We start from the raw sequence: 23,744 nt of genomic DNA, 5'->3' as shown, positions 1-23,744 counted from the left end.
TTAGCCAATCCTCAATCCATGCTTGTATGCTACCCCTAATCTTAGCCCAAATCTTGTGTAACAATCTCTTGTGTGGTGTCTTACTGAATGCTTTCTGAAAATCCAAATACATTGCACCCATTCGTTCTTCCTTTTCTGCCCTGCTCATTACAACCTCAAATAACTTTAGTACAATTAACAAGCATGGCTTCCTTTTCATTAAAATCATGTTGACTCTGTCTGCATATATTATAATTTTCAAAGTACTCTGTTACCATGTGCACACAACATAATCTAATCGAGTCTGTGAGAAAGTATATGGTATGTCACGATCTGCAGCTTCTGAGTAGGTTAAATGTGGTAGTTTGAAATGGTGCATGTTTGTGAACATAGAACAAAGAAAATTATTACAGCACAGGAATAGGCCCTTTGGCCCTCCAAACCTGCCCGTCTGAACTAAAACCTCCTACCCTTCCGGGGACCATATCACGCTATTCCCAACCTATTCATGTATTTGTCAAGACGCCCCTTAAAAGTCATTATCGTATCTGCTTACACTACCTCCCGCGGCAGCGGGTTCCAGGCACCCACCACCCTCTGTAAAAAAAAAAACTTGCCCCGTACATCCCCTTTAAACCTCACCCCTCGCACCTTAAATCTATGCCCCCCTGAGTAATTGACTGGTAAAAAGCTTCAGACTATCCACTCTATCCGTACCCCTCATAATCTTGCAGACTCCCATCAGGTCACCCCTCAACCTCTGTCGTTCCAGTGAGAACAAATCAAGTTTCTCCAACCTCTCCTCATAGCTAATATCCTATTGTGCCACTGTTTTTCTAGGTGGAGAGGGGCATAGCCATATATCACTTCATTGTGCCAAAGGTCAAGGCCTTCAGTCACTAGGTGGAAGCCTATATTTGTAGTTTCCAATGATCTTGGGGTCATGTGCACTCCACAATCCTTGTCTAACCAATCCTCAAAGCATAGTAATATACCTCGTCTCATCTGTTATTTTGTTCCTGCACATGTATAATACTAATCTGATAATCTGAGTCAAAAGCATTTGTTTTAATGTCACTCTGTAAATTTTAAGAAAACTTGTTGTCAAACTGTAGAAAGAGATCCAGCTGTGAGGGAGATTGCAGAGGCCGAGAGCTGGCTGTTTGACTCAAATTATTTTATTCCCACAACGTGGTCGTTAGGCCACAAGACCTTTCAAAAGCATGTTTAAAGATTTCTGTCAGTGTGGCCCAGTTAGTGAACATCAGTCAAGATTCACGTTCTTGGTATTAATTGAAGCATGCCTTTGTTTGTCGACTGAGGAAATATTGACTTTGTCTGTGATGACCCTTGTCCTACAACCTGCTAATAGTAACACACGTGAAACATAACAACTTGATTGAGATACCAATTAGTTGGCTCTTTTATTGATATTGAGCTGCAGTGCAATTATTGATCAATTTTAATTTTAATTATTTCCTTGGGTTCTGCACCATTATGATGGGCATTTAAATTACATAATACTTAAAATAGTCTGAGAATGGTAAACTTTGTTTTATTGTAACTCTGTACATGCATTTCATAAAGTCCTTGTAAAGTTTATCTTCTGTAATTTACACAGGTTTTCTAACTAATTCTGTATTACCACCTGTTCTTTAGATCCATTGGCTTCTGGAAGATGAGATTGTTTCAGCTCTGCGCCATTCAACAAATATTACTTTAGCTACACTACAGAAAGTGTCTGATCATGTGTTGGGATCAAAGGGCAGGCCGCGATGTCACAGCGAAGAGGTTCCTTTAAAGTTTGTCTTTGGTCCGGAGCAATCACTGGAGAAATTTAAAGAGGTGAGAAGAAATTTTAGGTGTGGCTAGCAGAGTAGAGAGTTATTCTCAATACATAATTCATAGGGAACTGTGTACTGCAGCCAGCCAGGCCACTTATTCAGGAAAGGCCTTTAAAATCAAGGGGACCATGATGGCTCCGGTAGATTACGCACAGCAGTCCGGACAAGGACCAAGCCTGATGAGAGGTTCTGGCTCCAACATATTAAGTTAAACCAGATAGAGATATTCAAACTGAGTGAGAAGGGGTTTAGCAAATTCCTCCTACGATATCCCGAGGTTTTCCAAGACGAACTAGGATAAGTAAAGAGGCTCTGGGCTAAGACATACGTAGATCCCGAAGCCACGCTGAAATACTACCAGACAAGACCAGTCCCTTACTCCGTGTTAGAGAAGGCGGAAGCGGAACTTAAACACCTTGAAGACCTTGTCATCTTAAGATTGGTGCAGTTTGCAGAGTGGGCCGCATCTATCGTTCCTGTAATCAAACCGGACAAATCAGTCTGTATTTGCGGCAATTATAAGCTGTCAATTGAGCAGCCAAATTCAACAGATATTCCATGCCCAAAATCGAGGATCAATGTGCCAGATTAGCTGGCGGTTTAGCATTTGCTAATCTAGGTATGAGTCTGGTTTACTTGCAGCTTGAATTAGATGAATCATCCTGAAGGTATGTCGCTGTCAACACTCAAGGGCTTGTATGAGTATACCCGGTTACCATTTGGAGGATCATTGTCATGCATGATCTTTCAGCGGGCAATGGTCAATTTATTACAGGGGTTACCCAGAGTTGCGCTATATTTAGACGACGTGCTGATAACCAGTTCCACAGAATGGGAGCACTTAGCCAATTTGGAAGAGGTATTTAAAAGGTTCAAGAATGCTGGAGTGTGTTTGAGAAGGGAAAAATGCACTTTTCAGACCAGTGAGGTGGCCTATTTGGGTTACAGGGTAGAAGCAAAGATATTACACCCCTTGGATAAAAAAAGTGAAGGCCATAAGGAAGCACCTGCTCCCAGGAGTACCTTCCTGGGTTTGGTAAATTCATCCTGAATTTGGCCACCTTGTTAACACTCTTGTACATCTTACTGAGGAAACACCAAAGGTGGTTTTGGGAGGTGCCTTCAATCAAGTGAAGCAACAACTTCAAGTCTAATGATCCATTTCAACCCTAAAAAAAGAGCTTATCCTTACACGTGACGCCCTTCTGTATGGAATCGGAGCCATATTTTCCCACGGATTGAAGGATGGAACAAAGGCCAGTAGCTCACGTGTCAACGACCCTCTCCGAAGCATAAAAGGGGTGCTCCCAAGTCGAAAAAGAAGGATTAGTGGTCATGTTCAGCATCAAGAAATTTCACCAATATGTATATGGAAGGTATTTCACAATAGTGATGGACAATAAACCATTATTGAGATTATTCAAAGGAGGGAAGAGGTAGTGCAGTATTGTCGCTGGACTAGTAATCCAGAGACCCAGAGTAATCCTCTGGGAATCCGCGTTCGAATCCCACCACGGTAGATGCTGGAATTTAAACGCAATAGAATATCTGTAACTAGAAGTCTAATGATGACCATGAAACCATTGTCGATTATCGTAAAAACCCACCTGGTTTACTAATGACCTTGGAAGAAGAAAATCTGCCATTCTTGCCTGGTCTAGCCTACATGTCACTCCAGACCCACAACAGTATGGATGACTCTTAACTGCCCTCTGAAATGGCCTAGCAAGCCACTTGGTTGTATTTAACCACTACGAAGAAAACACACGAATGAAACTGGATGGACCACCTGGCATTGACCTAGGCAACAGAAACAGCAATGGCAAACCCATCCCTATCAACTCTGCCAAGTCTACCTTATTAACATTTGGGGGCTTGTGCCAAAATTTGGAGCAATGTCTCACAGACTAATTAAGCAACAGGAATCATATCTTACAGACAATATTCCAGTCGTGTCTCATCAGCAGGACAGACCCAGCAGAGGCAGCACAGTGGTATACAATTGGGATGGAGTTGTCCTGGGAGTCTGCAACATTGGCTCTGGATCCCATGAAGTCACATGGCACCAGATCAAACATTTCAAGGAAACCTCGTGCTGATTATCACGTACTGTCCCCCCATAGCTGATGAATCAGTACTCATCCATGTTGAATACCACTTGGAGAAAGCACTGAGTGTGGCAAAAGTGCAGAATGTACACTGGGTGGGGGACTTCAATGTCCATTACCAAGAGTAGCTCGGTAGTACCGCCACAGACCGAGCTGGCCAGGGCCTAAAGAACATCATTGCAACGGCAGCAGGTGGTGAGGGAACCAACAAGAGGGAGAAACAAACTTGAGCTCATCCACAGATCTTGGGAATCACGTGACTCACCAACCAATGGGACAGCAGCATGCGCGATTTGGAGTTGGAGAGCGGGCTTTAAAACCCACAATAGGAGGCTTGACAGGTTCTGATAGTTGCGATAGTGCTGTTGTTTTGCTGCAAATGATTCTTGTAAATAGTCTTTTCTTCCTCTAAATAAATAGTTGTTTCACCAGTTGTCTGGCCACCTGGAGTTTTGTAACTACCGTGTGAATATGCTAATGATTAGGAGCACTCTATATCTCGTGTTAATCAGAACAGATATCTTTCCAATGATTTTAGTTATAACGGTTGCTTTTTCCATGTCTTCATTTTAAGGAGTTTAAACGCATGAATCTTCCAGGGTACCTCCTCAATGAGGAGGCAGACAACTTCTACTATCTGTCCGTGAGTCGCTTGCATGCACAAAGAATAGAAGCAGTGCAGAAACTTTCCACAGAACTCACTCAGCACAGCCTGGCAAGTGAGTGTGTGGCAGCCGCATGCGATGAGAGTGCGGATGCAGAGGTAGCTCTGATCTGCCACCAACGGCCGGAACATTGGAGTAAACCCATGGAGATGGCGACAGCGTTGTCAGGGATCGAGGGAGAGAAACACGAAGAGAAGTCTCAGGTAAATGTTTTTCTGTCCAGTTGATGATTGGCTCATTAGACTGTTTGAAATGAAGAGTTTAGTTGGGTGAGATAGTAGGGCTAAGAGTTTTTTCTGTATGGTTGATCAATAGATTCTATTGGCATTGGCTCCTGCTGTGATAAGCGGGGTTATAAGCTGTGCATTCCAATGTATGCTGTTAAAATTACTTGATTCATGTTTCTCACAATTTTAGATATTGTAATGCAGTAGAAACATAATATGTAGCCATGGGATTAGCATGGTTTCAGCTGCAAGCATTTCTAGGTCCAACTGCCCTCAGCTGCTACATAATGACCTTCCTTCCATCATAAGGTCAGAAGTGAGGATGTTCACTGATGACTGCACAATGTTCAGCAGCATCCGCGACTCCCAGATACTTAACTAGTCCATGTCCAAGTGTACTAAGACCTGTACACTGTCCAGGCTTGGGCTGATAAATGGCAAGTAACATTCATACCACATAAATGCCAGGCAATGACCATCTCCAACAAGAATGTCCTTTTATATTCAATGGCATTACCATTGCTGAGTCCCCCAATATCAACATCCTAGGGACTACCATTGATCAGAAACTGAACTAGACTAGCAATATAAATACTGTGGCTCCAAGAACAGGTCAGAAGCTCAGAATCCTGGAGAGTAACTCACCTCCTGACTTGACAAAGCCTGTCAAACATCTAAAGGCATAAATCAGGAGTATGATGGAATATTCTGTACTTGCCTGGATGAATGCAGCTCCAACAACACTCAAGAAGTGCGATACCATCCAGGACAAAGTAGCCCACTTGATTGGTGACTGATGGCTGGAAGGTCTCTAGGGATTGTAATACTTGGAGTTGCACCACAATCTGCAGGACAGGCTGGGTCAATTTGTTTGCCCTTTCCTGTCTGCCCCTCTCATATATTCACTTAGCGGATTCTGAATGCTGCAAGTTGAGTCAGTTGTTATTCATGCCTTGCTATGGTGTCTGTTTTGCAGATCTCGCAAGAGGAAAACAAGTCAACATCTGAGCGAACGTTAGTAGCTGCAGTGACTAATGGAGCATGTCTTGCATCAGCTGACTCAGTTGAGGAGAGCATGGATGGAAAAAGCTGCCTGTCTATCAGCCAGTCTGATCAACAGGATCAAGTGTTTACAGTGATCAAGTCTGAGCGATCCCTAACTAGCACACCCCTAATGCAGTCAAGCCCAGGACCTGATAAAGTGCAAGTGGCAAATCCGCCATCACAGGCCTCTTCTGCTGTGAGTCTTGCTGAATCTGTGCAGTCCATTATACCTGGCAGTGCAGGTATGTCATTCTGTTTTATTTCATTCACATGCTCCCTTAGTAGCCAGAGTGTTAGACTCTTGCATTTTGAAGTAGGAGATTGCAGTTAGACTTCCAGGCCGGGATTTTCTGACACCACCCACCACCAGGATCTTCTGCTCCCATTGAAAGTCAATGTACTTCTGACTGGCCTGGTGCATCCACTAAGTGGGTGGGCTGGAAAATCCTGGCTCCCGTCTTGATTAATTCTTACTCAGCGAGATGAATATAAAGAGAATTGAAATTGGAAGGAAAGGCTTTGTATGATTGACAGAGTGCACTGAAAGTTTGAATACCTGCTTCTATGATCAGGCAACTTAATTATCTACAGGAGCTTTGCGGAAGCTTTGCATAAATCACCTAAAATGCATGTCAAGTGTTTTGTTTTTAATTTGATTTTTCCCGGGCTCTTGATTCAGCAAGATAAGTAGTGGGTATCCATTATCTGATAATATTTACTAGTTTTGAGCCCAGGAGAGCAGTGGGACCTTGGTCTAGAAATTCAAGCTTGTAGCGCATATTTTTTAAAATGGGAAATGCAGACCCTATTTTTGCATAATGATAACTTGATTAGATTATATAAATAGACCAATCAAAGACTTAAAGAGCTTTCTTAGATTAAAACCTTAATTAGGCAACTGTTTTCATTATAGAATCCCTACAGTGCAGAAGGAGGCCATTCGGTCCATCGAGTCTGCACTGACAACAATCCCACCCAGGCCCCATCCCCATAACCTCTCATATTTACCCTGGGTCTCTTCAGTATTGCTAGATAATTGATGTTTGCATTTTGCTTGGTATTTTTCCCTTTCTCAATCTCCAAATCTTGTACCATTCGCTCTTTTTGACACAAGTAGAGACTCCACCCGTAACCAGCCTGTGATCTCAAATCCCAGGCTTGCCCTTCACTTGAGCTTCTGGCCTCAATTTGGAGAGTTTTTGGAGTCCTTGAACAGATGGCTAGATGGACTGTAAACCGCAGGAAAGCTGGCATTGGTTGGCTGAGCATCCTTTGGACCACTTTGGAATCAAAGCCTTACAGAGCAACACTTGTAGCAACCGCAAAGTCTGTAGTCAGTTCAAGGCACCTTATTATTCTTTTCTCTTCATGTTTGTGCATCTTTCTTTTGTGCTCTGTTTTTTGTTTTGCTTCTTTATGATTTTGTCTTTCCCTTTGTGTGCATATAAAACCCTTGACCTTATCTTTTATCCCTGTACCGTTTAGGCTGTTGCAAGCACAGACCCAGCCGTGTGCAGAGTGTAGTTTCCAGCCAGGGCAGTCTGGATTCTGATCTATTAGGTGAGAAAATCTTTTCTGTAACCTTTCTTTTAATAACCACATATACTTTGTTTCATTAAAGCATGTGCATCGAGCAGAAGGTACAGAAAACAACGCACAAGTAAATGTGCGCAAAGTGGGGACGTGTGCTATGGTGCCATTTGATCACATTGCCATTACAGATCATAGGAAGGCACAAGTAACTATTTTGTTGTAAAACCAAAATACTGTGGATGCTGGAATCTGAATCCAAAACAGAAATGGTTGAAAAAATACAGCAGGCCTGGCAGCATTTGTGGAGAGAGAAAATGGAGTTACTATTTCAAGTCTGTATGACTCTGACCGCTCTTCTCTGTACAGCTGGAAGAGCAACTAATCATAGAAATGTACAGAATAGAATGAGGCCATTCAGCCCACCATAACTGTGCATGCTTGAGTTGCCACTGAAAGGAACAATCATTATTTTTTGAATCCTGTCTATGTAGCTGTTCTTTCTCTTGCTGTATAAAAGCTTCTGTTACTCTTCCCATTTGTTACTAGTTTTTCTCTTCCAGCATCTCTCATGCTGGTACAGTGTAATACTGTACCCATTCCAGTACCTTGGCTGGATTTCTGTCACCTTCCTACTGACAGCATGTTGCACACATCTTTTATCTTTGACACCCTTAACTTTATGCTGTATCTCCCATCATTGAACTCTGCACTGACAGAAGAACCTTTTTGGATCTAATTTCTCCAGGCCTTTGGGAAATTTTAAGAATCTACATCAAGTCCCTCTTATTTGCTTCATAAGAAAGTAGATTACCAGAGTAGATGATAATTCATCATAACTCTCTCCTCTGAGTTGAGGGATCAACTGCACAGCCCTCCTTCAGATTCCATCCAAAAACTCTCATCCTTTCTATAATAAGGAACCCGAAATTGAATGCAGTACTCCAGATGTGGTCTTATCAAAGCCACGTACAACTTAAAAGGCTGCATGTACCAACATTTTATTTGCTTTATGATCACCAATGAGCAGTGAACAGATGGATTACTGACCCATCTGCTAAAAACCCTGGATCTAATGTGTCTGCCTTTGTGTTGCCGAGGGTTTCCAGTCTACATAGGAATTCAATTCCGAAGAAGTCACTCTGCACACAAAGTGTTAACTCTGTTTCTCTCTCCACAGTTGGTGTTGGACCTGCTGAGTTTTTCGGGCACTTTCTGTTTTTATTTCTGATCTCCAGCATCTGCAATGTTTTTGCTTTTGTTTCCACTCTGCTCTCTTCCTCCCATTCAGCTTTGTTCTTTGTTTCTTTCCGATTAAATAGTCACAAATTAATCATTCAGCAATCGTGCTGTCTCCCTGCCCTCGGGCATCATCTTTTCACTGCTGCTGCTATGTGTTCCAACATCCATCTCTTTCTTTCTCTTGATCCTGATGTGTTTAAAGAGCATTTTGCCATTTATATTGTTATATTCTGTCCATACTCCCTCCCATGATTTGATAGTTCTCTTCATTCTAGTTGCTCCTCATCAGATGTTTGTAGAATCATAAAATCCTACAGTGCAGAAGGAGGCCATTCAGCCCATCAAATCTGCACCGACCACAATCCCACCCAGGCCCTATCCTCATAACCCCATACATTTACCTTAGCTAGCCCCCCTTTCACTAAGGGGCAATTTAGCATGGCCAATCCATCTAACCTGCATTTGGGACTGTGGGCGGAAACCGGAGCACCCGGAGGAAACCCACGCAGACACGGGGAGAACGTGTAGACTCCGCACAGACAGTGACCCAAGCCAGGAATCAAACCCGGGTCCCTGGCGCCGTGAGGCAGCAGTGCTAACCACTGTGCTGCCCAAAACTTTATATATATCCAGAACTTTGACACGCAACAGAGATCGAGGAAAGTAAGCTAGTGAGCTGTATTTCTCACACGTGAGTACAGGTGGTGGCTTAGCTGCCCTGCTTAGCCCAGGGTCAGTAATCTCCAAAGAGCTTTTGTTTCTGAACATTTGGATCCTACTTGACAAGGGAAGTTATTGTGGCACTCTGTGTATTCACAGGTCTGAATGCGTGCCAATTTGTTTGCATTTCACACTTTTTTCACCTTGTCAGCAAAAAGAAAGTGCATTTGGATTTAAACTTACTCGGCTGTTACTTGCCACAAAACACATTTCAGCCGACTGTCAGCTACGACTCAGTTAGTTGCACTTTTCTCTGAGTTACAATGTTCCATCCCAGTACCTGAGTGCAAAACTCAAGACAGACAGACACGCTCCTTTGCAGTACTAAATGAGAGCTGTCCTATTGGAGGTGCTGTCCTTCAGATGAAATGTTAAACCAGGGCCCCATCTGCCTTCTTCGGTGGAGATATAAGAAGCTATGGCACTATTTCAGAGAAGAACAGGGGAGCTGTCCTTGATATCGTAGTCAATATTTATCTCTCCAGCGACGTCAACAGTGCTATTTATGCAAACGGGCTGTGCACAAATTGGTTGCCATGCTTCTTCCTGTGCTTAAGTTATGAGAAACTGGTACTGTGTATCATTAGTACATCTCCTTATCTTCACATATCATGAGGTGTAATTGTGTATTCGGGGCTACTTTTGAAGTTCACATACATATATATATATATATAAAATATATGTCTGTGTTGTTAAATGAGCCAGGTGCACTTTGGTTAATTAACACAAATCAGATTGTTGTTTTCATAAAATGTGATCCTTCTAAGTTAATGGACCATCAAATAATTTTAATTTAATCAGCTCTTGAAAACATGGTGCAAAGTGGAAAGCATTGTGAAATTAATGCAAAATTTTGATAACCTAAGACAAAGCAACATTTTGGCTAAGTTGATAGAAAAATGTATTTTTTATGTTTTCACCTGATGTTTCTCATTTAAAATCTTGCTTGAGATTTTGCCTTTTTAAAATTCTGTTGTGGGACATGGGCATCGCTGGCTGGCCAGCATTTATGGCCTATCCCTAGTTGCCCTTGGAGGGCAGTTGAGAGTCAACCACATTGCTGTGGCTCTGGAGTCATGTAGGCCAGACCAGGTAAAGACGGCAGATTTCCTTCCCTAAAGGATGTTTGAGAACCTGATTTTCTGACGATCAACAATGGTTTTGCACGCACCCCTGTTATCAGCTTTGATGAAGGGTCACATAGACTCGAAACATTGGCTCTATTCTCTCCCCACAGATGCTGACAGACCGTAATTCCAGATGTTTTTAATTGAATTAAATGTACGCCATCTGCCATGCCGGGGTTCGAACCCGGGTCCTCAGAACATTAGCTGAGTTTCTGGATGAATAGACTAGCGATAATACCACTAACCCACCACCTCCCCATTACAGTCTCTCTGGGGTCTCCTATTTAAGAAGGACAGGAGGAGAATTTTTTTTCTCTGAGGGTCATGAAACTTTTGAACTCTGTTCACCAGAGAGTGGTGAGGGCAGAGTCAATCAATATATTTGAGGCGGAGGTTGATGGATTCTTGACTAAAAAAGGAGTCGAAGGTAATCAAGGGTAGGTGGAACGTGGAGTTCAGGTCACAAGCAGATCACCCAGTAGCTCATTGAATGGTGGAGCAGACTCGAGGGGCCAAATGGCTTACTCCTGCTTCTAGTTTGTATATGTCTATGTTCGCATATATGTATATATGTGCTCAACAGTCAGTTTCCAGGTGCTGCGTCATGGAGTGGTGAAACGTGGATCGAGGCCTACTGTTTCCTGTATAGTGAACTCATGATTTCGTTCATGTTGCTGCGGGCAGTTTCTTAGTGAAAGTCAGAAGTTTTCCTCACAGAAAGAGGTGGAGTGGAAAAAAACTCAAAAAAAACCTCAATCTAATAATTGTATTAATGGGTGGAAATAAAAAGAAAATAGCTGGAAATCTGAAACCAAATGATGGAAACACATCACAAATTGGTGAGCATTTGTAAATGGAAAAGACAGGTTAATGTTTTGCATTAACATACCAGAAATAGCAAACTTTTTTTTCTTCCTTTTATGCACACTGACTGACTTGCTGTGTAGTTCCATCATCTCCATTGTTCTTTCAGTTCTATTAATTCTTTTTACTATTTGCAGTATGGAACTTGGAAGGACTCTGCCCCTCCATAGTGTTTGATTGTCTCTGATTTTTATAGCCTTAGAGAGGGGAAGGTATTGAATCATAGCTTGGCCAACAAGCAACAAAGGTACATGCTTCTTAAGTGCGGCAAATGATGGTGGGCTGTGATCTAGCAACTGACTATAATGAGAGCCAGTGCTTCCTGACTGAGAAATAACAAATAAAGCAAAGGGTTATTCTTCCTGTACTGTGTGGCTGCATCCTGAATCAACAGACAAAGATTTCTTTCAACTATGCGTAAGGGGTGGCCTGAAGTAATTTGTATGCTTTTCACAAAACATTACCATCTTGATGTAATTGTAGACAAACTTGTTGGAGCGTTCATGCTTTGGGCTGGCCTACAAATTAAATATTAAGAGTTGCCCATCTTCATTATTATGCTGTGTTAGTATGAACTTAACCAAAGGCGTTACAACCTGGCGAGAATCAAGTCTTAGATACCTCTTATGTAAATAGTCTTATGGGACCGTATTCGATTTCTTGCACATTAAATAAATGACTGTCCGTTTGTAAGTCATTGCTATACGCCATGCGGCTTCAACATTTTGCTCCCAGTTTCTTTAACATGGCTTTTTATGAAGGAAACTGTATGTGCTTAGGTGAAGTTCCTTGAGAGATGGCCACAATATTTTAGCTCACTGCAATGGTTACCGTTCATAGAATCATAGAATCACTACCGTGCACAAGGAGGCCATTCGGCCCATCGAGTCTGAGCCGATCACAATCCCACCCAGCCCCTATCCCCATAACCCCATGCATTTACCCTAGCTAGTTCCCGCCTGACACTAAGGGACCATTTAGCATGGTCAATCCACCTAAACCATACATCTTTGGACTGTGGGAGGAAACCGGAGCACCTGGAGGAAACCCACGAATCATAGAATCCCTACAGTGCAGAAGGAGGCCATTTGACCCATCAAGTCTGCACTGACTCATACCCAGGCTTCCCGCATAATCCCACATATTTATCCCGCTAATCTCCCTAACCTATATATTTTGGGACACTGAGGGATAATTTAACAAGGTCACTCAACTAACCTGCTCATCTTTGGTTCATGTCTGCACCTGAGTAATATCTGCAGAGAAGACATTCCTGCAATTCTAGACTCTTGGATCGTCAACACTGACAGAAACCATAGCTGATTTCTCCCTTTTTACCCAGGTTTACTGAGACTAACTAAAAGCTCAGCTGAGATCTACCAGCCAGCCATGCTGTCCCACCCAAATTCAGGCTCACACCGTGACTTCCTTGGTTCCTCTGGTTCAGCTCACCATTGTCCACTGCATGTACTCACCATGCTATTTTGGGATTGGAGTGCTCTTGACCTCTGGACTGAGAGATTTTAAGTTTTGATATTTTCCTAATATAGAGGAGGCTATCAGATTATTAATGCTCTGCTAATCGCTGAAGCAATTTTAGGCTGTGATACCGGTCAGATCTGAAGCAGCTTGGACTTTGTTTCTCCTTTCTGGGTCATGTACAGGTTATGATGGAGGTAGCAGTGACTCGGAGTGCGAAGGTGCCACCATGAATGAACAGGACCCCAAATGCCCACTGATGCCTGAGTTTTGGCTGATCATCAGAATTCACCATGATCGAGTTAAAGTTTACTCTCACACACGGTGAGTATAAAATGGTAGCCACGTTTATCCCTGTATATAGTATGAGATACTTAGTGTACATTTAAGTGGGTGAAAGGTCCAAATAGTATTATGTACCAAACGTTAAAGGGAGCAATGCCCGTGGATTTCATTTGTACTTGGAGATTGAACAGTAGTTGCATGAAGAAGTATGCAGAAGTCTACCATTCAATATTCTTATGTGATTTACTTTAAAGATATGAACTTGACAAATATTCTGTGAATAACATTTTTTAAATAAATTTGCAATGAAGTTTATGACTTTTTTACAATTTAATCTCCTTTCCAGGTTCAATGCGGCTGTGAAAGAGAATGATAAAATTTCAGCAGTTAAGAAATATTTTTGTATTTTTCTAGAAATCTTATTGGGATAAAGGATGAATCTGCAGTTGAAGAGGAGGAGGAGGAACTGGAATACTTGCACCTCTATAGAACAGTGATTAAAAAAATTGGAGAGATTTGCCGTGTGGTCAACCAGGTAATCATAAAGATGAGGTCGAGCATTGGTTTAAATTTTGGAGGAGAAAATGGCCTTGGTGTTGATCTGATTTGATTTGATTTATTATTGTCACATGTAGTAGAATACAGTGCAAAGTATTGTTTCTTGCGCGCCATATAGATGAAGCATACCATTCAAAGAGAAGGAAAGGCGAGGGTGCAGAATGTAGTGTTACAGTCATAGCTAGGGTGTAGAGAAAGATCAACTTAATGCGAGGTAGGTCCATTCAAAGGTCTGATGGCAGCAGGGAAAAAGCTGTTCTTGAGTCGGTTGGTACGTGTCCTCAGACTTTTGTATCTTTTTCCCGACGGAAGAAGGTGGAAGAGAGAATGTCCGGGGTGCGTGGGGTTCCAGATAATGCCTGCTGCTTTTCGAGGCAGCGGGAACTGACGATCTGAAGGTGGCTTCTGGGGAACCTGGTGGGGGAATTTGGTGGACAAATCCTAGACATCAACTCAACAGGTTGAAGTCAGCAATCACAACTGGTTTGAAGCAATTAACTTTGATTTCCAGTTTTCAGGCATCCAAGTGGTACAGCAAGTATGTTGTGCACCAGCATAAGTGTTTAGTTCAGTGGGGCGGGGGTAATATTTTGCTCTGTGCCCACACTATGTGAACCTGCACAATATGTTGGTCCTCCCAAGAAGCAATGCCAGCAACTGATTAGACATTTAAGAATTAGCCAGTTCTTCCACCACATTGTTCAGGATCCTTGGACGTGTTCCATCTGATCCAGGTATTCTGTCCTCCTTTAATTTAACTGGCTTTTCTAATACCCTGTACTTTATTATAATGGGGGTGATTCTCCCATCCCGCTGTGCTGCTTTTTTAGTGCAGCGGGTCACGGGACTCAAGCGGAGGCCATTTTGCGGGCTTCCTGATGGGCGCCACGGCCTCTGTGTCTCCCAGTGCCTGATTTCTGGCGCCTTCGGCTCCCTGCTAGAAATTGGTGTGGAACTGCCCAATGTATTATTCAACAACTCATTTTAATATCATTTAAATGCTATTAGTGGGCCCAGAACTGAAGTCTCTGGGCCCACTAGCGCCCCCGCCACCACAGAGGGTCAGGCACCAGGGGTTGCCCCCAGGCAGTGACAGCCAGGGCCCCCTGGCACTGCCCAAGGGGAAAAGTACCAATGCCCAGGGAGCACCTTGGCACTGCCTGTCAGGCATCGAGGCTGGTCTGGACACGGTCGGGGGACCAGCGATCATGTCATGGGCATGTCGTACGGCTGGCGTTGCGGTATCGCAGGGCTGGCCAGCGATCGGGGAGCTGGCAGTGCGGGGCCACTGTGCATCTGCCATTCTGGGCGCTGACAAATCGGCGCATGCGCAGTGGCCCGCTCAGCTCCATGCTGCCAGCCTCTTCAGTGAGAATAGACTCTGCCCACCGATTTCTGGAATGATTCACACTGGTCCACTCCGCAGTGCACAGAGTGTGGGAGATTCATTTTGAAACTCCCGCTGAAAAAGGCAGCGTGACTTACTCCAGTTTTTACGCAAATTCGACAGAATTGTTTTGGGGAGAATCGCCCCCAATATCTCTCATCTCACTTTTAACATATTCTGGATTTACTTTCTCCCCCGATATCCTTCTGTTTTGTAGATACTTGAGGTGAAAAGCTTTGTAAATATCCAGGCACACTGCTGCTTATTCTTTAGCAGATGCCTATGAAGAATCCTAAGTGAAATTAATGTTGACAGAGTCCCAGTGCTGGACATGATGGATACGAATTCATTTTGTTAAATTTCACACCACTTGAAACATCCTGAGGTTTGGCATTTCAAAATTGGCTGATCTTTGCACTTTTAACAACTCGCCATTGGCAATACTGTCTACACTGCGTGATGATGTTTGGCCTGTAACTTGGTTTGTAATGCCGTTCTGTAGAAGGGTCATATGAACTCGGAACCTTAACTCTCTGTTTCTCTCTCCACAGATGTTACCAGATTTGCTGAGTTTATCCAGCATTTTCTGTTTTTATTTCAGATTTCCAGCATCCCCAATATTTTGCTTCCATGTGCATCATTGCATATTTTGGCTGATAATCCATGTTTTTCTATACTTTTATCCTTCTCCATTTGTCACAGCGCCTGCTGCTTCAGGATCTGCATGACAGCCATGTGTGTAATTCGTTGCTTGTTGCTGAGAGTGAAGAGGACATCTGGAAGAATGAAGCCCCCTTCCCTTCATATCGCCCGCGAGCTACTGCTAGCGATGGTATGCAACCACATTCCTAATTACCCAAATTTATATTTAGTTCACTTTCATGGCTTCTTTCAACGAGGTCTGAATGCTAAGTAATCTGCAGGATGAAATTATGGAATCAAAAATTTCTGAGTACTTCCCAATGTTAATATTCTCTATTTAATTCCTTACATCGATTGGGCTTTTATGATACGCTGCTGTGGGTTAAGGATTATCGTACCCAGGTTCAACAGCAAGCCCCTGATTGTCGTAAACACTGGAGAATTAATGGGATGCCTAACAATTTTTCCAAACACCTCTGAGAATGAAAAATAAGACGTGACCAACCTGATAAATTACCCAGTGCAGACACAATGGGCCAAATGGCCACCACCTATGCTAAAGCGATTCTGCAAGGGAGGGAACATTGGAACAACAGTAAGCCATGCAACCCCTCATCTTTACAGATAATCTGTATCCTTACTCCCCCCAACCGTGTCTCTGTATCCCGTAGTAGTTTCAGCTAGCAAAAATCGTATCAACTTCAGATTTGAGGTTATTAATTGAGCTCGCGTTTGCTGCTTTTGTGGGAGAGGATTCTGCATTTCTGTCACCCTTTGTGTTTAACAGTGTATTCTTACTTCTCTCCTGAATGGCTGGACAGTCCATAGTTTGCCTTCAATTCTGCAAGCTTTGATTTTAACAAATAGTTTCTGACATTGAATCTTTTTGCCTGCTTTCTGGAAGACCATACAAACTACATACGCAGAATTCTCCTCTCTGTTACTTTAGTTACTTCCTCAAAAGATTCAATTAGGTTTATTGGAAATGACCTACACTTTACAAATCCATGTTGTCGCTAATCAGCTCAAATTTCTTTTAAGTGCTCAGTCACATATGTGCTTAATTATAGATTCCAGTAAACCCCCCCCCCCCCCCCCACACCATCCAGGACGATGTTGGATTATAATTTCCTGGTTGTTCTTTCTAAAGCTGACAATGTTTAAGATGAAGTAATAAAACAAAGCAATAAGTCATGGTGAGATACTTAGCAACACAATATTTCAGAATGCAAGCAATGTAACTAAAATCAGTCTAAAAAGGGTTAATGTACCATTTACGAGAAGAGTCTATCTTAGGGCCTGATTTTACCATTTTGAGACCAAGTGCCGAATCTGGGCGTCAAATAGATCTGCGCCTGGAATCCTCTTTCCAGCGCACCCATACGCGTTTTGCTGGCTCAAGTCCGATCCGTGCTGTGGGCGGGGCTTAGCGCTGGCGGACTGATCGGAGCTCTGAACTGCGAACATGCGCAGTTCGAAAAAAATATGACGGAGCGCGCCCGGGTGCGAAAGAAAAAGAAAGCGGAGAGAGCGGCTCTCTGACGATCATCCTTTGTTTTTTTTGCGGGGGGGGGGGGGTGGCGGGTCTGCGGCCGATCGGTGGGGACGGCGGGGGCAGGTGGGTCCGCCGCCACTCTGCAGGCGATCCCTCTTCCCTACCGGAGGAACGAATCCCTCCTGCCGGAGTGGACGTGCGGCCATGCCATCCCACAAAACCTTCAGGATGAAGCGATTCCTCGCTAAGAAGATGAAGCAGAACCGGCCGATTCCACAGCGGATCCGCATGAAAACCGGCTACAAGATCAGTACAAGTCCAAGAGGAGACACTGGAGAAGGACCAAGCTGGGCCTGTAAAGGGATACACCATCACTGGTACACTACCAGCCACAGATTACTCTTCCCTGCAGGGGCAAGAGCAGGAGAAATGGCTGTGGCTGGTAGTGTACCAGTGATGGTGTAGCCGGTTTTCATGCAGATCCACTGTGGAATCGGCCGGTTCGGCTTCATCTTCTTAGCGAGGAATCACTTCATCCTGAAGGTTTTGTGGGATGGCATGGCCACACGTCCACTCCGGCAGGAGGGATTTGTTCCTCCGGTAGGGAGGAGGGATCACCTGCAGACCCCCCCCCCCCCGCCCCCCCCACTCTTCAGTGACGATTGCAGGTCGATTAGAGCGCGGATGCGGAACGGGCCACAAGACGGTAAAGTGGGATTTGGTGGTAGAGTTAGGTGCGCGGTTCATTAAGTCGATTTAACTGCATGCTAATGCATTTAAATAGTCAGGCAGCCCAATTCGGGCGTGGGCCGGACCCGCGCCTGAATCGGGTGTCGGTAAAGCCGCGATCTGCTCGGAATCAGGTGCAGATTGCAGTATAGGCCCGACGCCCAACTTTCCCGCGATTTCGTGCCCGTTTTGGTAAAATCGGGCCTTTACTGTATGATGCGCAACAGTTGGGCATATTTCTTTTGTGGACCGCCAGAGTTTGGTTCTGTACACGGCTAATTCGCAGAGATCAATCCTTCTATTCAAATGCAGCAGTCTATGACTATAGCCCATTGATCCTTTTGACATGTTGAAGTCACATTGCGTTTGGAATAAAAATATCAAACTCAACAAAGGAATTAGCAGATATGTATCTCTGAGCCAAGGTGTTAATAGCAGTTCCCTCTGAGTTTTACATCTTGTGATGAAATTTCCAAATAGCTCAGTGATCACATAGCTTGTATAGCACTGTCTAAAACCCCCATGTATTAACATTTGTAATAAATTGTTCCTATTTTCAAAGTAATTGATTTAATTGGTTTCTGAGCTGAGGCAGACAGTTTCCATTTAACTTTAGCTATTAGGTTAACACAGTAAGATGCATTTTACATTCTATGCATTTAGTCTTTTTGAAGATTTTATTGTTTCATATTTTTGCTCCATTCGTTTACAGATTATTCAGTTGATGATAATTACCAGTCAAGAGATTATTTAGCTGCTACAATGCATTTTATACCGGGGCATTTTTCCTGTGAGGTTGTGTGGAAGACCATCATACATATCCATCCTCGACTCAAGATGGGACCCAACATGGGTGTTGCAAGAGGTATGCTAAACTTTGGGGATTTAACGCTGTACGTTTTATTGGATTTGTTGTCATTGCTCCCTTCCAGACGTCATCCCCGTGGGCCTTTTGCCTGCTCAATATCTAGATAAATATAGCATAACCCATTAGTTGGACAGCAGACCTTTGTTAATACCTTCTGGCCTGCCAGAATATATCACAAGTTACCATGTGATCTTGTCTTTGTTAAGGTTACTCTATCCGACTGTTCTATAGGATATGAGACAAAACTATTTAAGTAATGAACAAGTAAATGAACAGCATATGACAGTAATTATGGCTTTACTAGTCTCCTTCAAATGTCAAGATGTAATAGTTTGTCTTAACATTCAATATAAATCTAATCCTTGAGGGACAGTCACTTAACTCTTATGTGGCCATTTGCTTCCTTGAAGTCTTTGATTCCCTTCATATTCCTGATGACCCAGACCGAATGGTTGCAGTATTTATCAACATATAGCTTCACATCCCTTTCACAATGTCCCAAGATGTGGAGGTGCCGGCGTTGGACTGAGCTGGGCACAGTAAGAAGTCTCACAACACGAGACAGAACTACATTTACAATAGTACCTGTCGTAATTAGAGGAAAAAATAAAACATTGCAGGTGATACTTGTCCATGCTGCCCCTTCATTTAATCCCTAAGCTAGTCCCAATTGCCTGCGTTTGGCCCATATCCCTCTATACTCGTTTTACCCATGCAGCTGTCTAAACACTTTTTAAAAGACAAAATTGTACCCGCCTCTACTACTACCTCTGACAGCTTGTTCCAGACACTCAGCACTCTGTGTGAAAAAAATTGCTCCTCTGGACCCTTTTGTATCTTTCCCCTCTCACGTTAAACCTGTGCCCTCTAGTTTTAGACTCCCTTACCTTTGTGAAAAGATGTTGACTATCTAGCTGATCTGTGCCCCTCATTATTTTATAGACCTCTATAAGATCATCCCTAAGCTGCCTCCGCTCCAGAGAAAAAAGTCCTAGTCTATCCAGCCTCTCCTTATAACTCAATCTATCAAGTCCCAGTAGCATCCTAGTAAATCTTTTCTGCACTCTTTCTAGTTTAATAATATCCTTTCTATAATAGGGTGACCAGAACTGTACATAGTACTCCAAGCGTGGCCTTACCAATGTCTTGTACAACTTCAAGACGTCCCGACGCTCCCCCTTAAGAATGTCCTGCAACCGCTCAGAGACGTCCTTGACCCTGGGACCAGGGAGGCAACACACCATCCTGGAGTCTCGATCGCGGCCAAGAAACGCCTGTCCGTGCCTCTAACTAGCGAGTCCCCTATTGCTACTGCTCCCTTGCTCTTTGCCCGACCCTGCTCTACAGCAAAACCAGGTGTGGTGCCGTAGGGTATCTTCCCCTGACAGGCTATCCACCTCAACAGTATCCAAAACGGTATACCTGTTTGAAAGGGGAATAGCCACAGGAGATTCTTGCACTACCTGCCTGCCTCTCCTGGCGGTCATCCATCTACCTGACTGAATCTGTGGTCTGACAACCTCCCTGTAACTAATGTCTATCACATTCTCTGCCTCCTGTATACTCCGCAGTGCATCCACCTGCTGCTCTAACTGAACAATGTGGTCTGTGAGGAGCTGCAGCTGGACACACTTCCTGCAGGCAAAGTGGTCAGGGACACTAGATTGCTCCCTAATTTCCCACATCTGGCAGGAGGAGCATACCACAGCTCTAGCTGCCATACTGCCATTATACAGATAAAAGGATAAGAGAATCTCAACTCGCCTTACCCCTGCTTGTGGTCCTCCCAGTGACTTTTTTTTTCTGCAAAACATGCATGTTCCACTCAATCAGCCTCCACAGTCAAAATGGATTTCTGGCAGCTTGAAGCTACCATCAAACACATCAACCGCATCTCCCCCATCCAACCTATCAGCATTCTATAGAGAATTCTAAAGTTTTCTTGCACCCATAAACAGCTGCATGACTAACTTGTATTTGAATTGAATGGGTAGATCTATTGATCTGCTGTGTGATTTTAAGAAGAAATTAGATATAGCTCTTGGGGCTAAAGGGATCAAGGGAAGTGGGGGATCAGGATAATGAATTTGATGATCAGCCATGATCAAAATGGCGGAGCAGGCATGAAGGGCTCACGCCTTCTATTTTCTATGTAAACAGTTGAACAAGAATGATCAAACCAGAGGAAGGTAATTAAACAAAGGCCCTCAAGTAGGAATTGAGCAAATACTTAAGGGAGAGAGGGATTGCTGAAGTGTAAATACCCTATGCTGTATCACTTGTATTTCCAACTCTTGAGTGTAAACCAAATGCTTCATTTAACAGGTAACCTGTTTACTTCTTTTTTTCAGCTATTCAGGCTCTCAGATCTGTTTTAAATGCTTTCTCGGTCGTGAACAGGAAAAACATGTTTGTATACCAGGAAAGGGCTACAAAGTCTGTATTTTACCTCAGGTAAGGAAGCAATCCAAAGGACGCTGCCCAAAGTGCTGCAGCCACTTGCACTGAATTGACAGTGTACACTGCAGCCATGTGACTGGGGTACTGCATGAGAAATAGGAAAATTGTATTTATGTCACAAGGGGCTGAAGGTGACACACACCTGAATTTAGGAGTATTTGTTGCTGGATGCCAGAAGTGGAAAATTGTTCAGCCTACTACATTGGTGTTCCTTTCCTATAGAAACATAAACCAGTATACATTAAAGAACAACAGCAAACGGTCAAAAATATTTTTAAAGCAACAACAGCAATTCTGTACAGTGTGTTTGGATAACATTCTGAAATGGAAAGCAAAGCTTCGGATGTGATTATACTTTGGGATCATTTCAGGGTCTTTGTTTTTATATGAGATCCTAATTGATCTCTTATTGCGTTGCTTACTAGTAAAAATGTTAAATGGAGAATATAACAATGCTGCACTATCACCTCCGTGTTTATATTTCCGATCTGATTCATTTTAAAATTTCACTTGCAAAGATCAGTTTACTTTTCTACTTTAGAGTTATCGTCCTTTTGTGGTCTTTGAAATATGTTTATTTCGGCAATATTTTGGGAGTGCCAATTAAACATTCAGTGGAAATAATCGTTTCTTAGTTGAGCTCTTGTGGGGCCTAACACCATTACTGATTATCAGCATCTCGATTTATGTCAAGGTATTACACTATTACACCACGGCGGCACAGCAGTTAGCACTGCTGCCTCACAGCGCCAGGGCCCTAGGCTCAATCCGGGCCTTGGGTGACTCTCTGTGTGGAGTTTGCATGTTCTCCCCGTGTCTGCATGGGTTTCCTCCGGTTGTTCCCACAGTCCAAAGATGTGCAGGTTAGTGGGATTTGCCATGATAAATTGCCGCTTAGTGTCAGGGAGATTAGCAGGGTAAATACGTGGGGTTACAGGGATAGGGCCTGGGTAGGATTGTGGTCGGTGCAGGCTTGATGGGCCCAATGGTCTCTTTCTGCACTGTAGGGATTCTGTGATTCTATTATACTTTTGCTTTTAATTTTAAAAAGTCATGAGTAAGAGAGCATAATGTTTAAATTATAACTAGGCTTTTTGCAGTAAAATTAGGAAGCACTTTTATACACAAACAACAGAGGAAATCTGGAACTTATTCCCCCGAAAGTGACTGCTGGGCTAATTGAAATTGTGAAGACTGAGAATGATAGATGCTTGTTAGTTAAATGTATTGAGATATGTAAACAAAGGCAGGTAAATTCAGTCAGGCATGATCTAATTAAATAATAGAACAGCATCGAGGGGCTGAGTGGCTTACCACTGTAACATGTCCTTAATTGTGATATCTCTCATTTCATTGCAGCAATGATGAAGCAGTTTAGTCACTTGTTTCTTTTCAACTAAATCTAAAGAAGCCAAACCAGTAATATAAGTATCTCTCTCTCTTCATGAGTAATCTTTTCTACTTCTGCCACAACTCATTAATTTGTTTTGCTGAAAAAACTGATCTCGCCGTAGAATGACAAAACCAGAAAATAAATAGGTTTCTAAGAAAAAAATACCATGTACAATTACAACTGGTGCAGCACTCGCTAGCATGGTTCATTATGCTCTCCTGAGCTATTACTTCGCACACAAGCTTTGCCAAGGTCTTGCTTATTTTATGTCTGATTTGATGATAAATCATGTGTTTAACATTAGCACAAGGAGAAGGTGCACACAGTTCAGAGGCCACCATGTCTTTGATTTAGCCACATGTTGAGCTGCAGCTTGATTTGATTTATTATTGTCACATATATTAGCATACAGTGAAATGTATTGTTTCTTGCGCGCTATACAGAGCATACCGTTCATAGAGAAGGAAACGAGAGAGTCCAGAATTACAGTCATAGCTAGGGTGTAGCGAAAGATGGACAGGAAAAACATGTTTGTATACCAAGAAAGGGCTACAAAGTCTGTATTTTACCTCGGGTAAGGAAGCAACCCAAAGGACACTGCCCAAAGTGCTGCAGCAACTTGCACTAAATTGGCAGTGTACACTTCAGCCATGTGCTTCCAGAAATCTAAGGAAGTAGCTGCATCTGAATTCAGCATTCCCATGTGGATGGTAGATTTTCCAGAGTTTTCGAACCATAGGGCAGGATTTTCCAGCTGCGCTCGCCTGAAGACCGGAAAACCCCGCCCGAGGTCATTGGACCTTTGCATGGTCCGCCTCCGCCTGCTACAATTCCCGAGGCAGAATGGGACAGGAAAATTCTGCCTCTGGAATCCCCACAGTGCAGAAGGAGGCCATTCGGCCCATCGAGCCTGAAACGACAACAATCCCACCCAGGCCCTCTCCCTGTAACGCCATATATTTATCCTGCTAATCCTCCTGATGCTAATGGTCAATTTAACATGGTCAATCAACCTAACCCGCACATCTTTGGAGTGTGGGAGGAAACCGGAGCACCCGGAGGAGACCCGGGCAGACACGAGAAGAATGTGCAAACTCC

The 23,744-nt window shown here is 43.3% G+C and overlaps 1 protein-coding gene across 4 annotated transcripts in view; it reads left to right on the top strand.

Annotated features, from left to right (window-relative positions):
- szt2 (SZT2 subunit of KICSTOR complex) overlaps window positions 1–23,744 on the top strand; it is a 195,857-nt gene that overhangs the window by 83,443 nt on the left and 88,670 nt on the right. For all 4 annotated transcript variants that reach the window (XM_078218778.1, XM_078218776.1, XM_078218777.1 and 1 more), the window contains 9 exons: window positions 1,639–1,824; window positions 4,506–4,799; window positions 5,800–6,109; window positions 7,353–7,427; window positions 13,015–13,153; window positions 13,529–13,649; window positions 15,762–15,891; window positions 18,638–18,790; window positions 21,145–21,247. In XM_078218778.1, coding sequence (XP_078074904.1) covers window positions 1,639–1,824; window positions 4,506–4,799; window positions 5,800–6,109; window positions 7,353–7,427; window positions 13,015–13,153; window positions 13,529–13,649; window positions 15,762–15,891; window positions 18,638–18,790; window positions 21,145–21,247 — 1,511 coding nt within the window. The remainder of the gene's footprint in view (window positions 1–1,638; window positions 1,825–4,505; window positions 4,800–5,799; window positions 6,110–7,352; window positions 7,428–13,014; window positions 13,154–13,528; window positions 13,650–15,761; window positions 15,892–18,637; window positions 18,791–21,144; window positions 21,248–23,744) is intronic.

This window comes from Mustelus asterias, chromosome 8, assembly GCF_964213995.1.
Source record: "Mustelus asterias chromosome 8, sMusAst1.hap1.1, whole genome shotgun sequence".
NCBI classification, from domain to species: Eukaryota; Metazoa; Chordata; class Chondrichthyes; order Carcharhiniformes; family Triakidae; genus Mustelus; species Mustelus asterias.
This window is presented reverse-complemented; position numbering and strand designations above follow the sequence as displayed.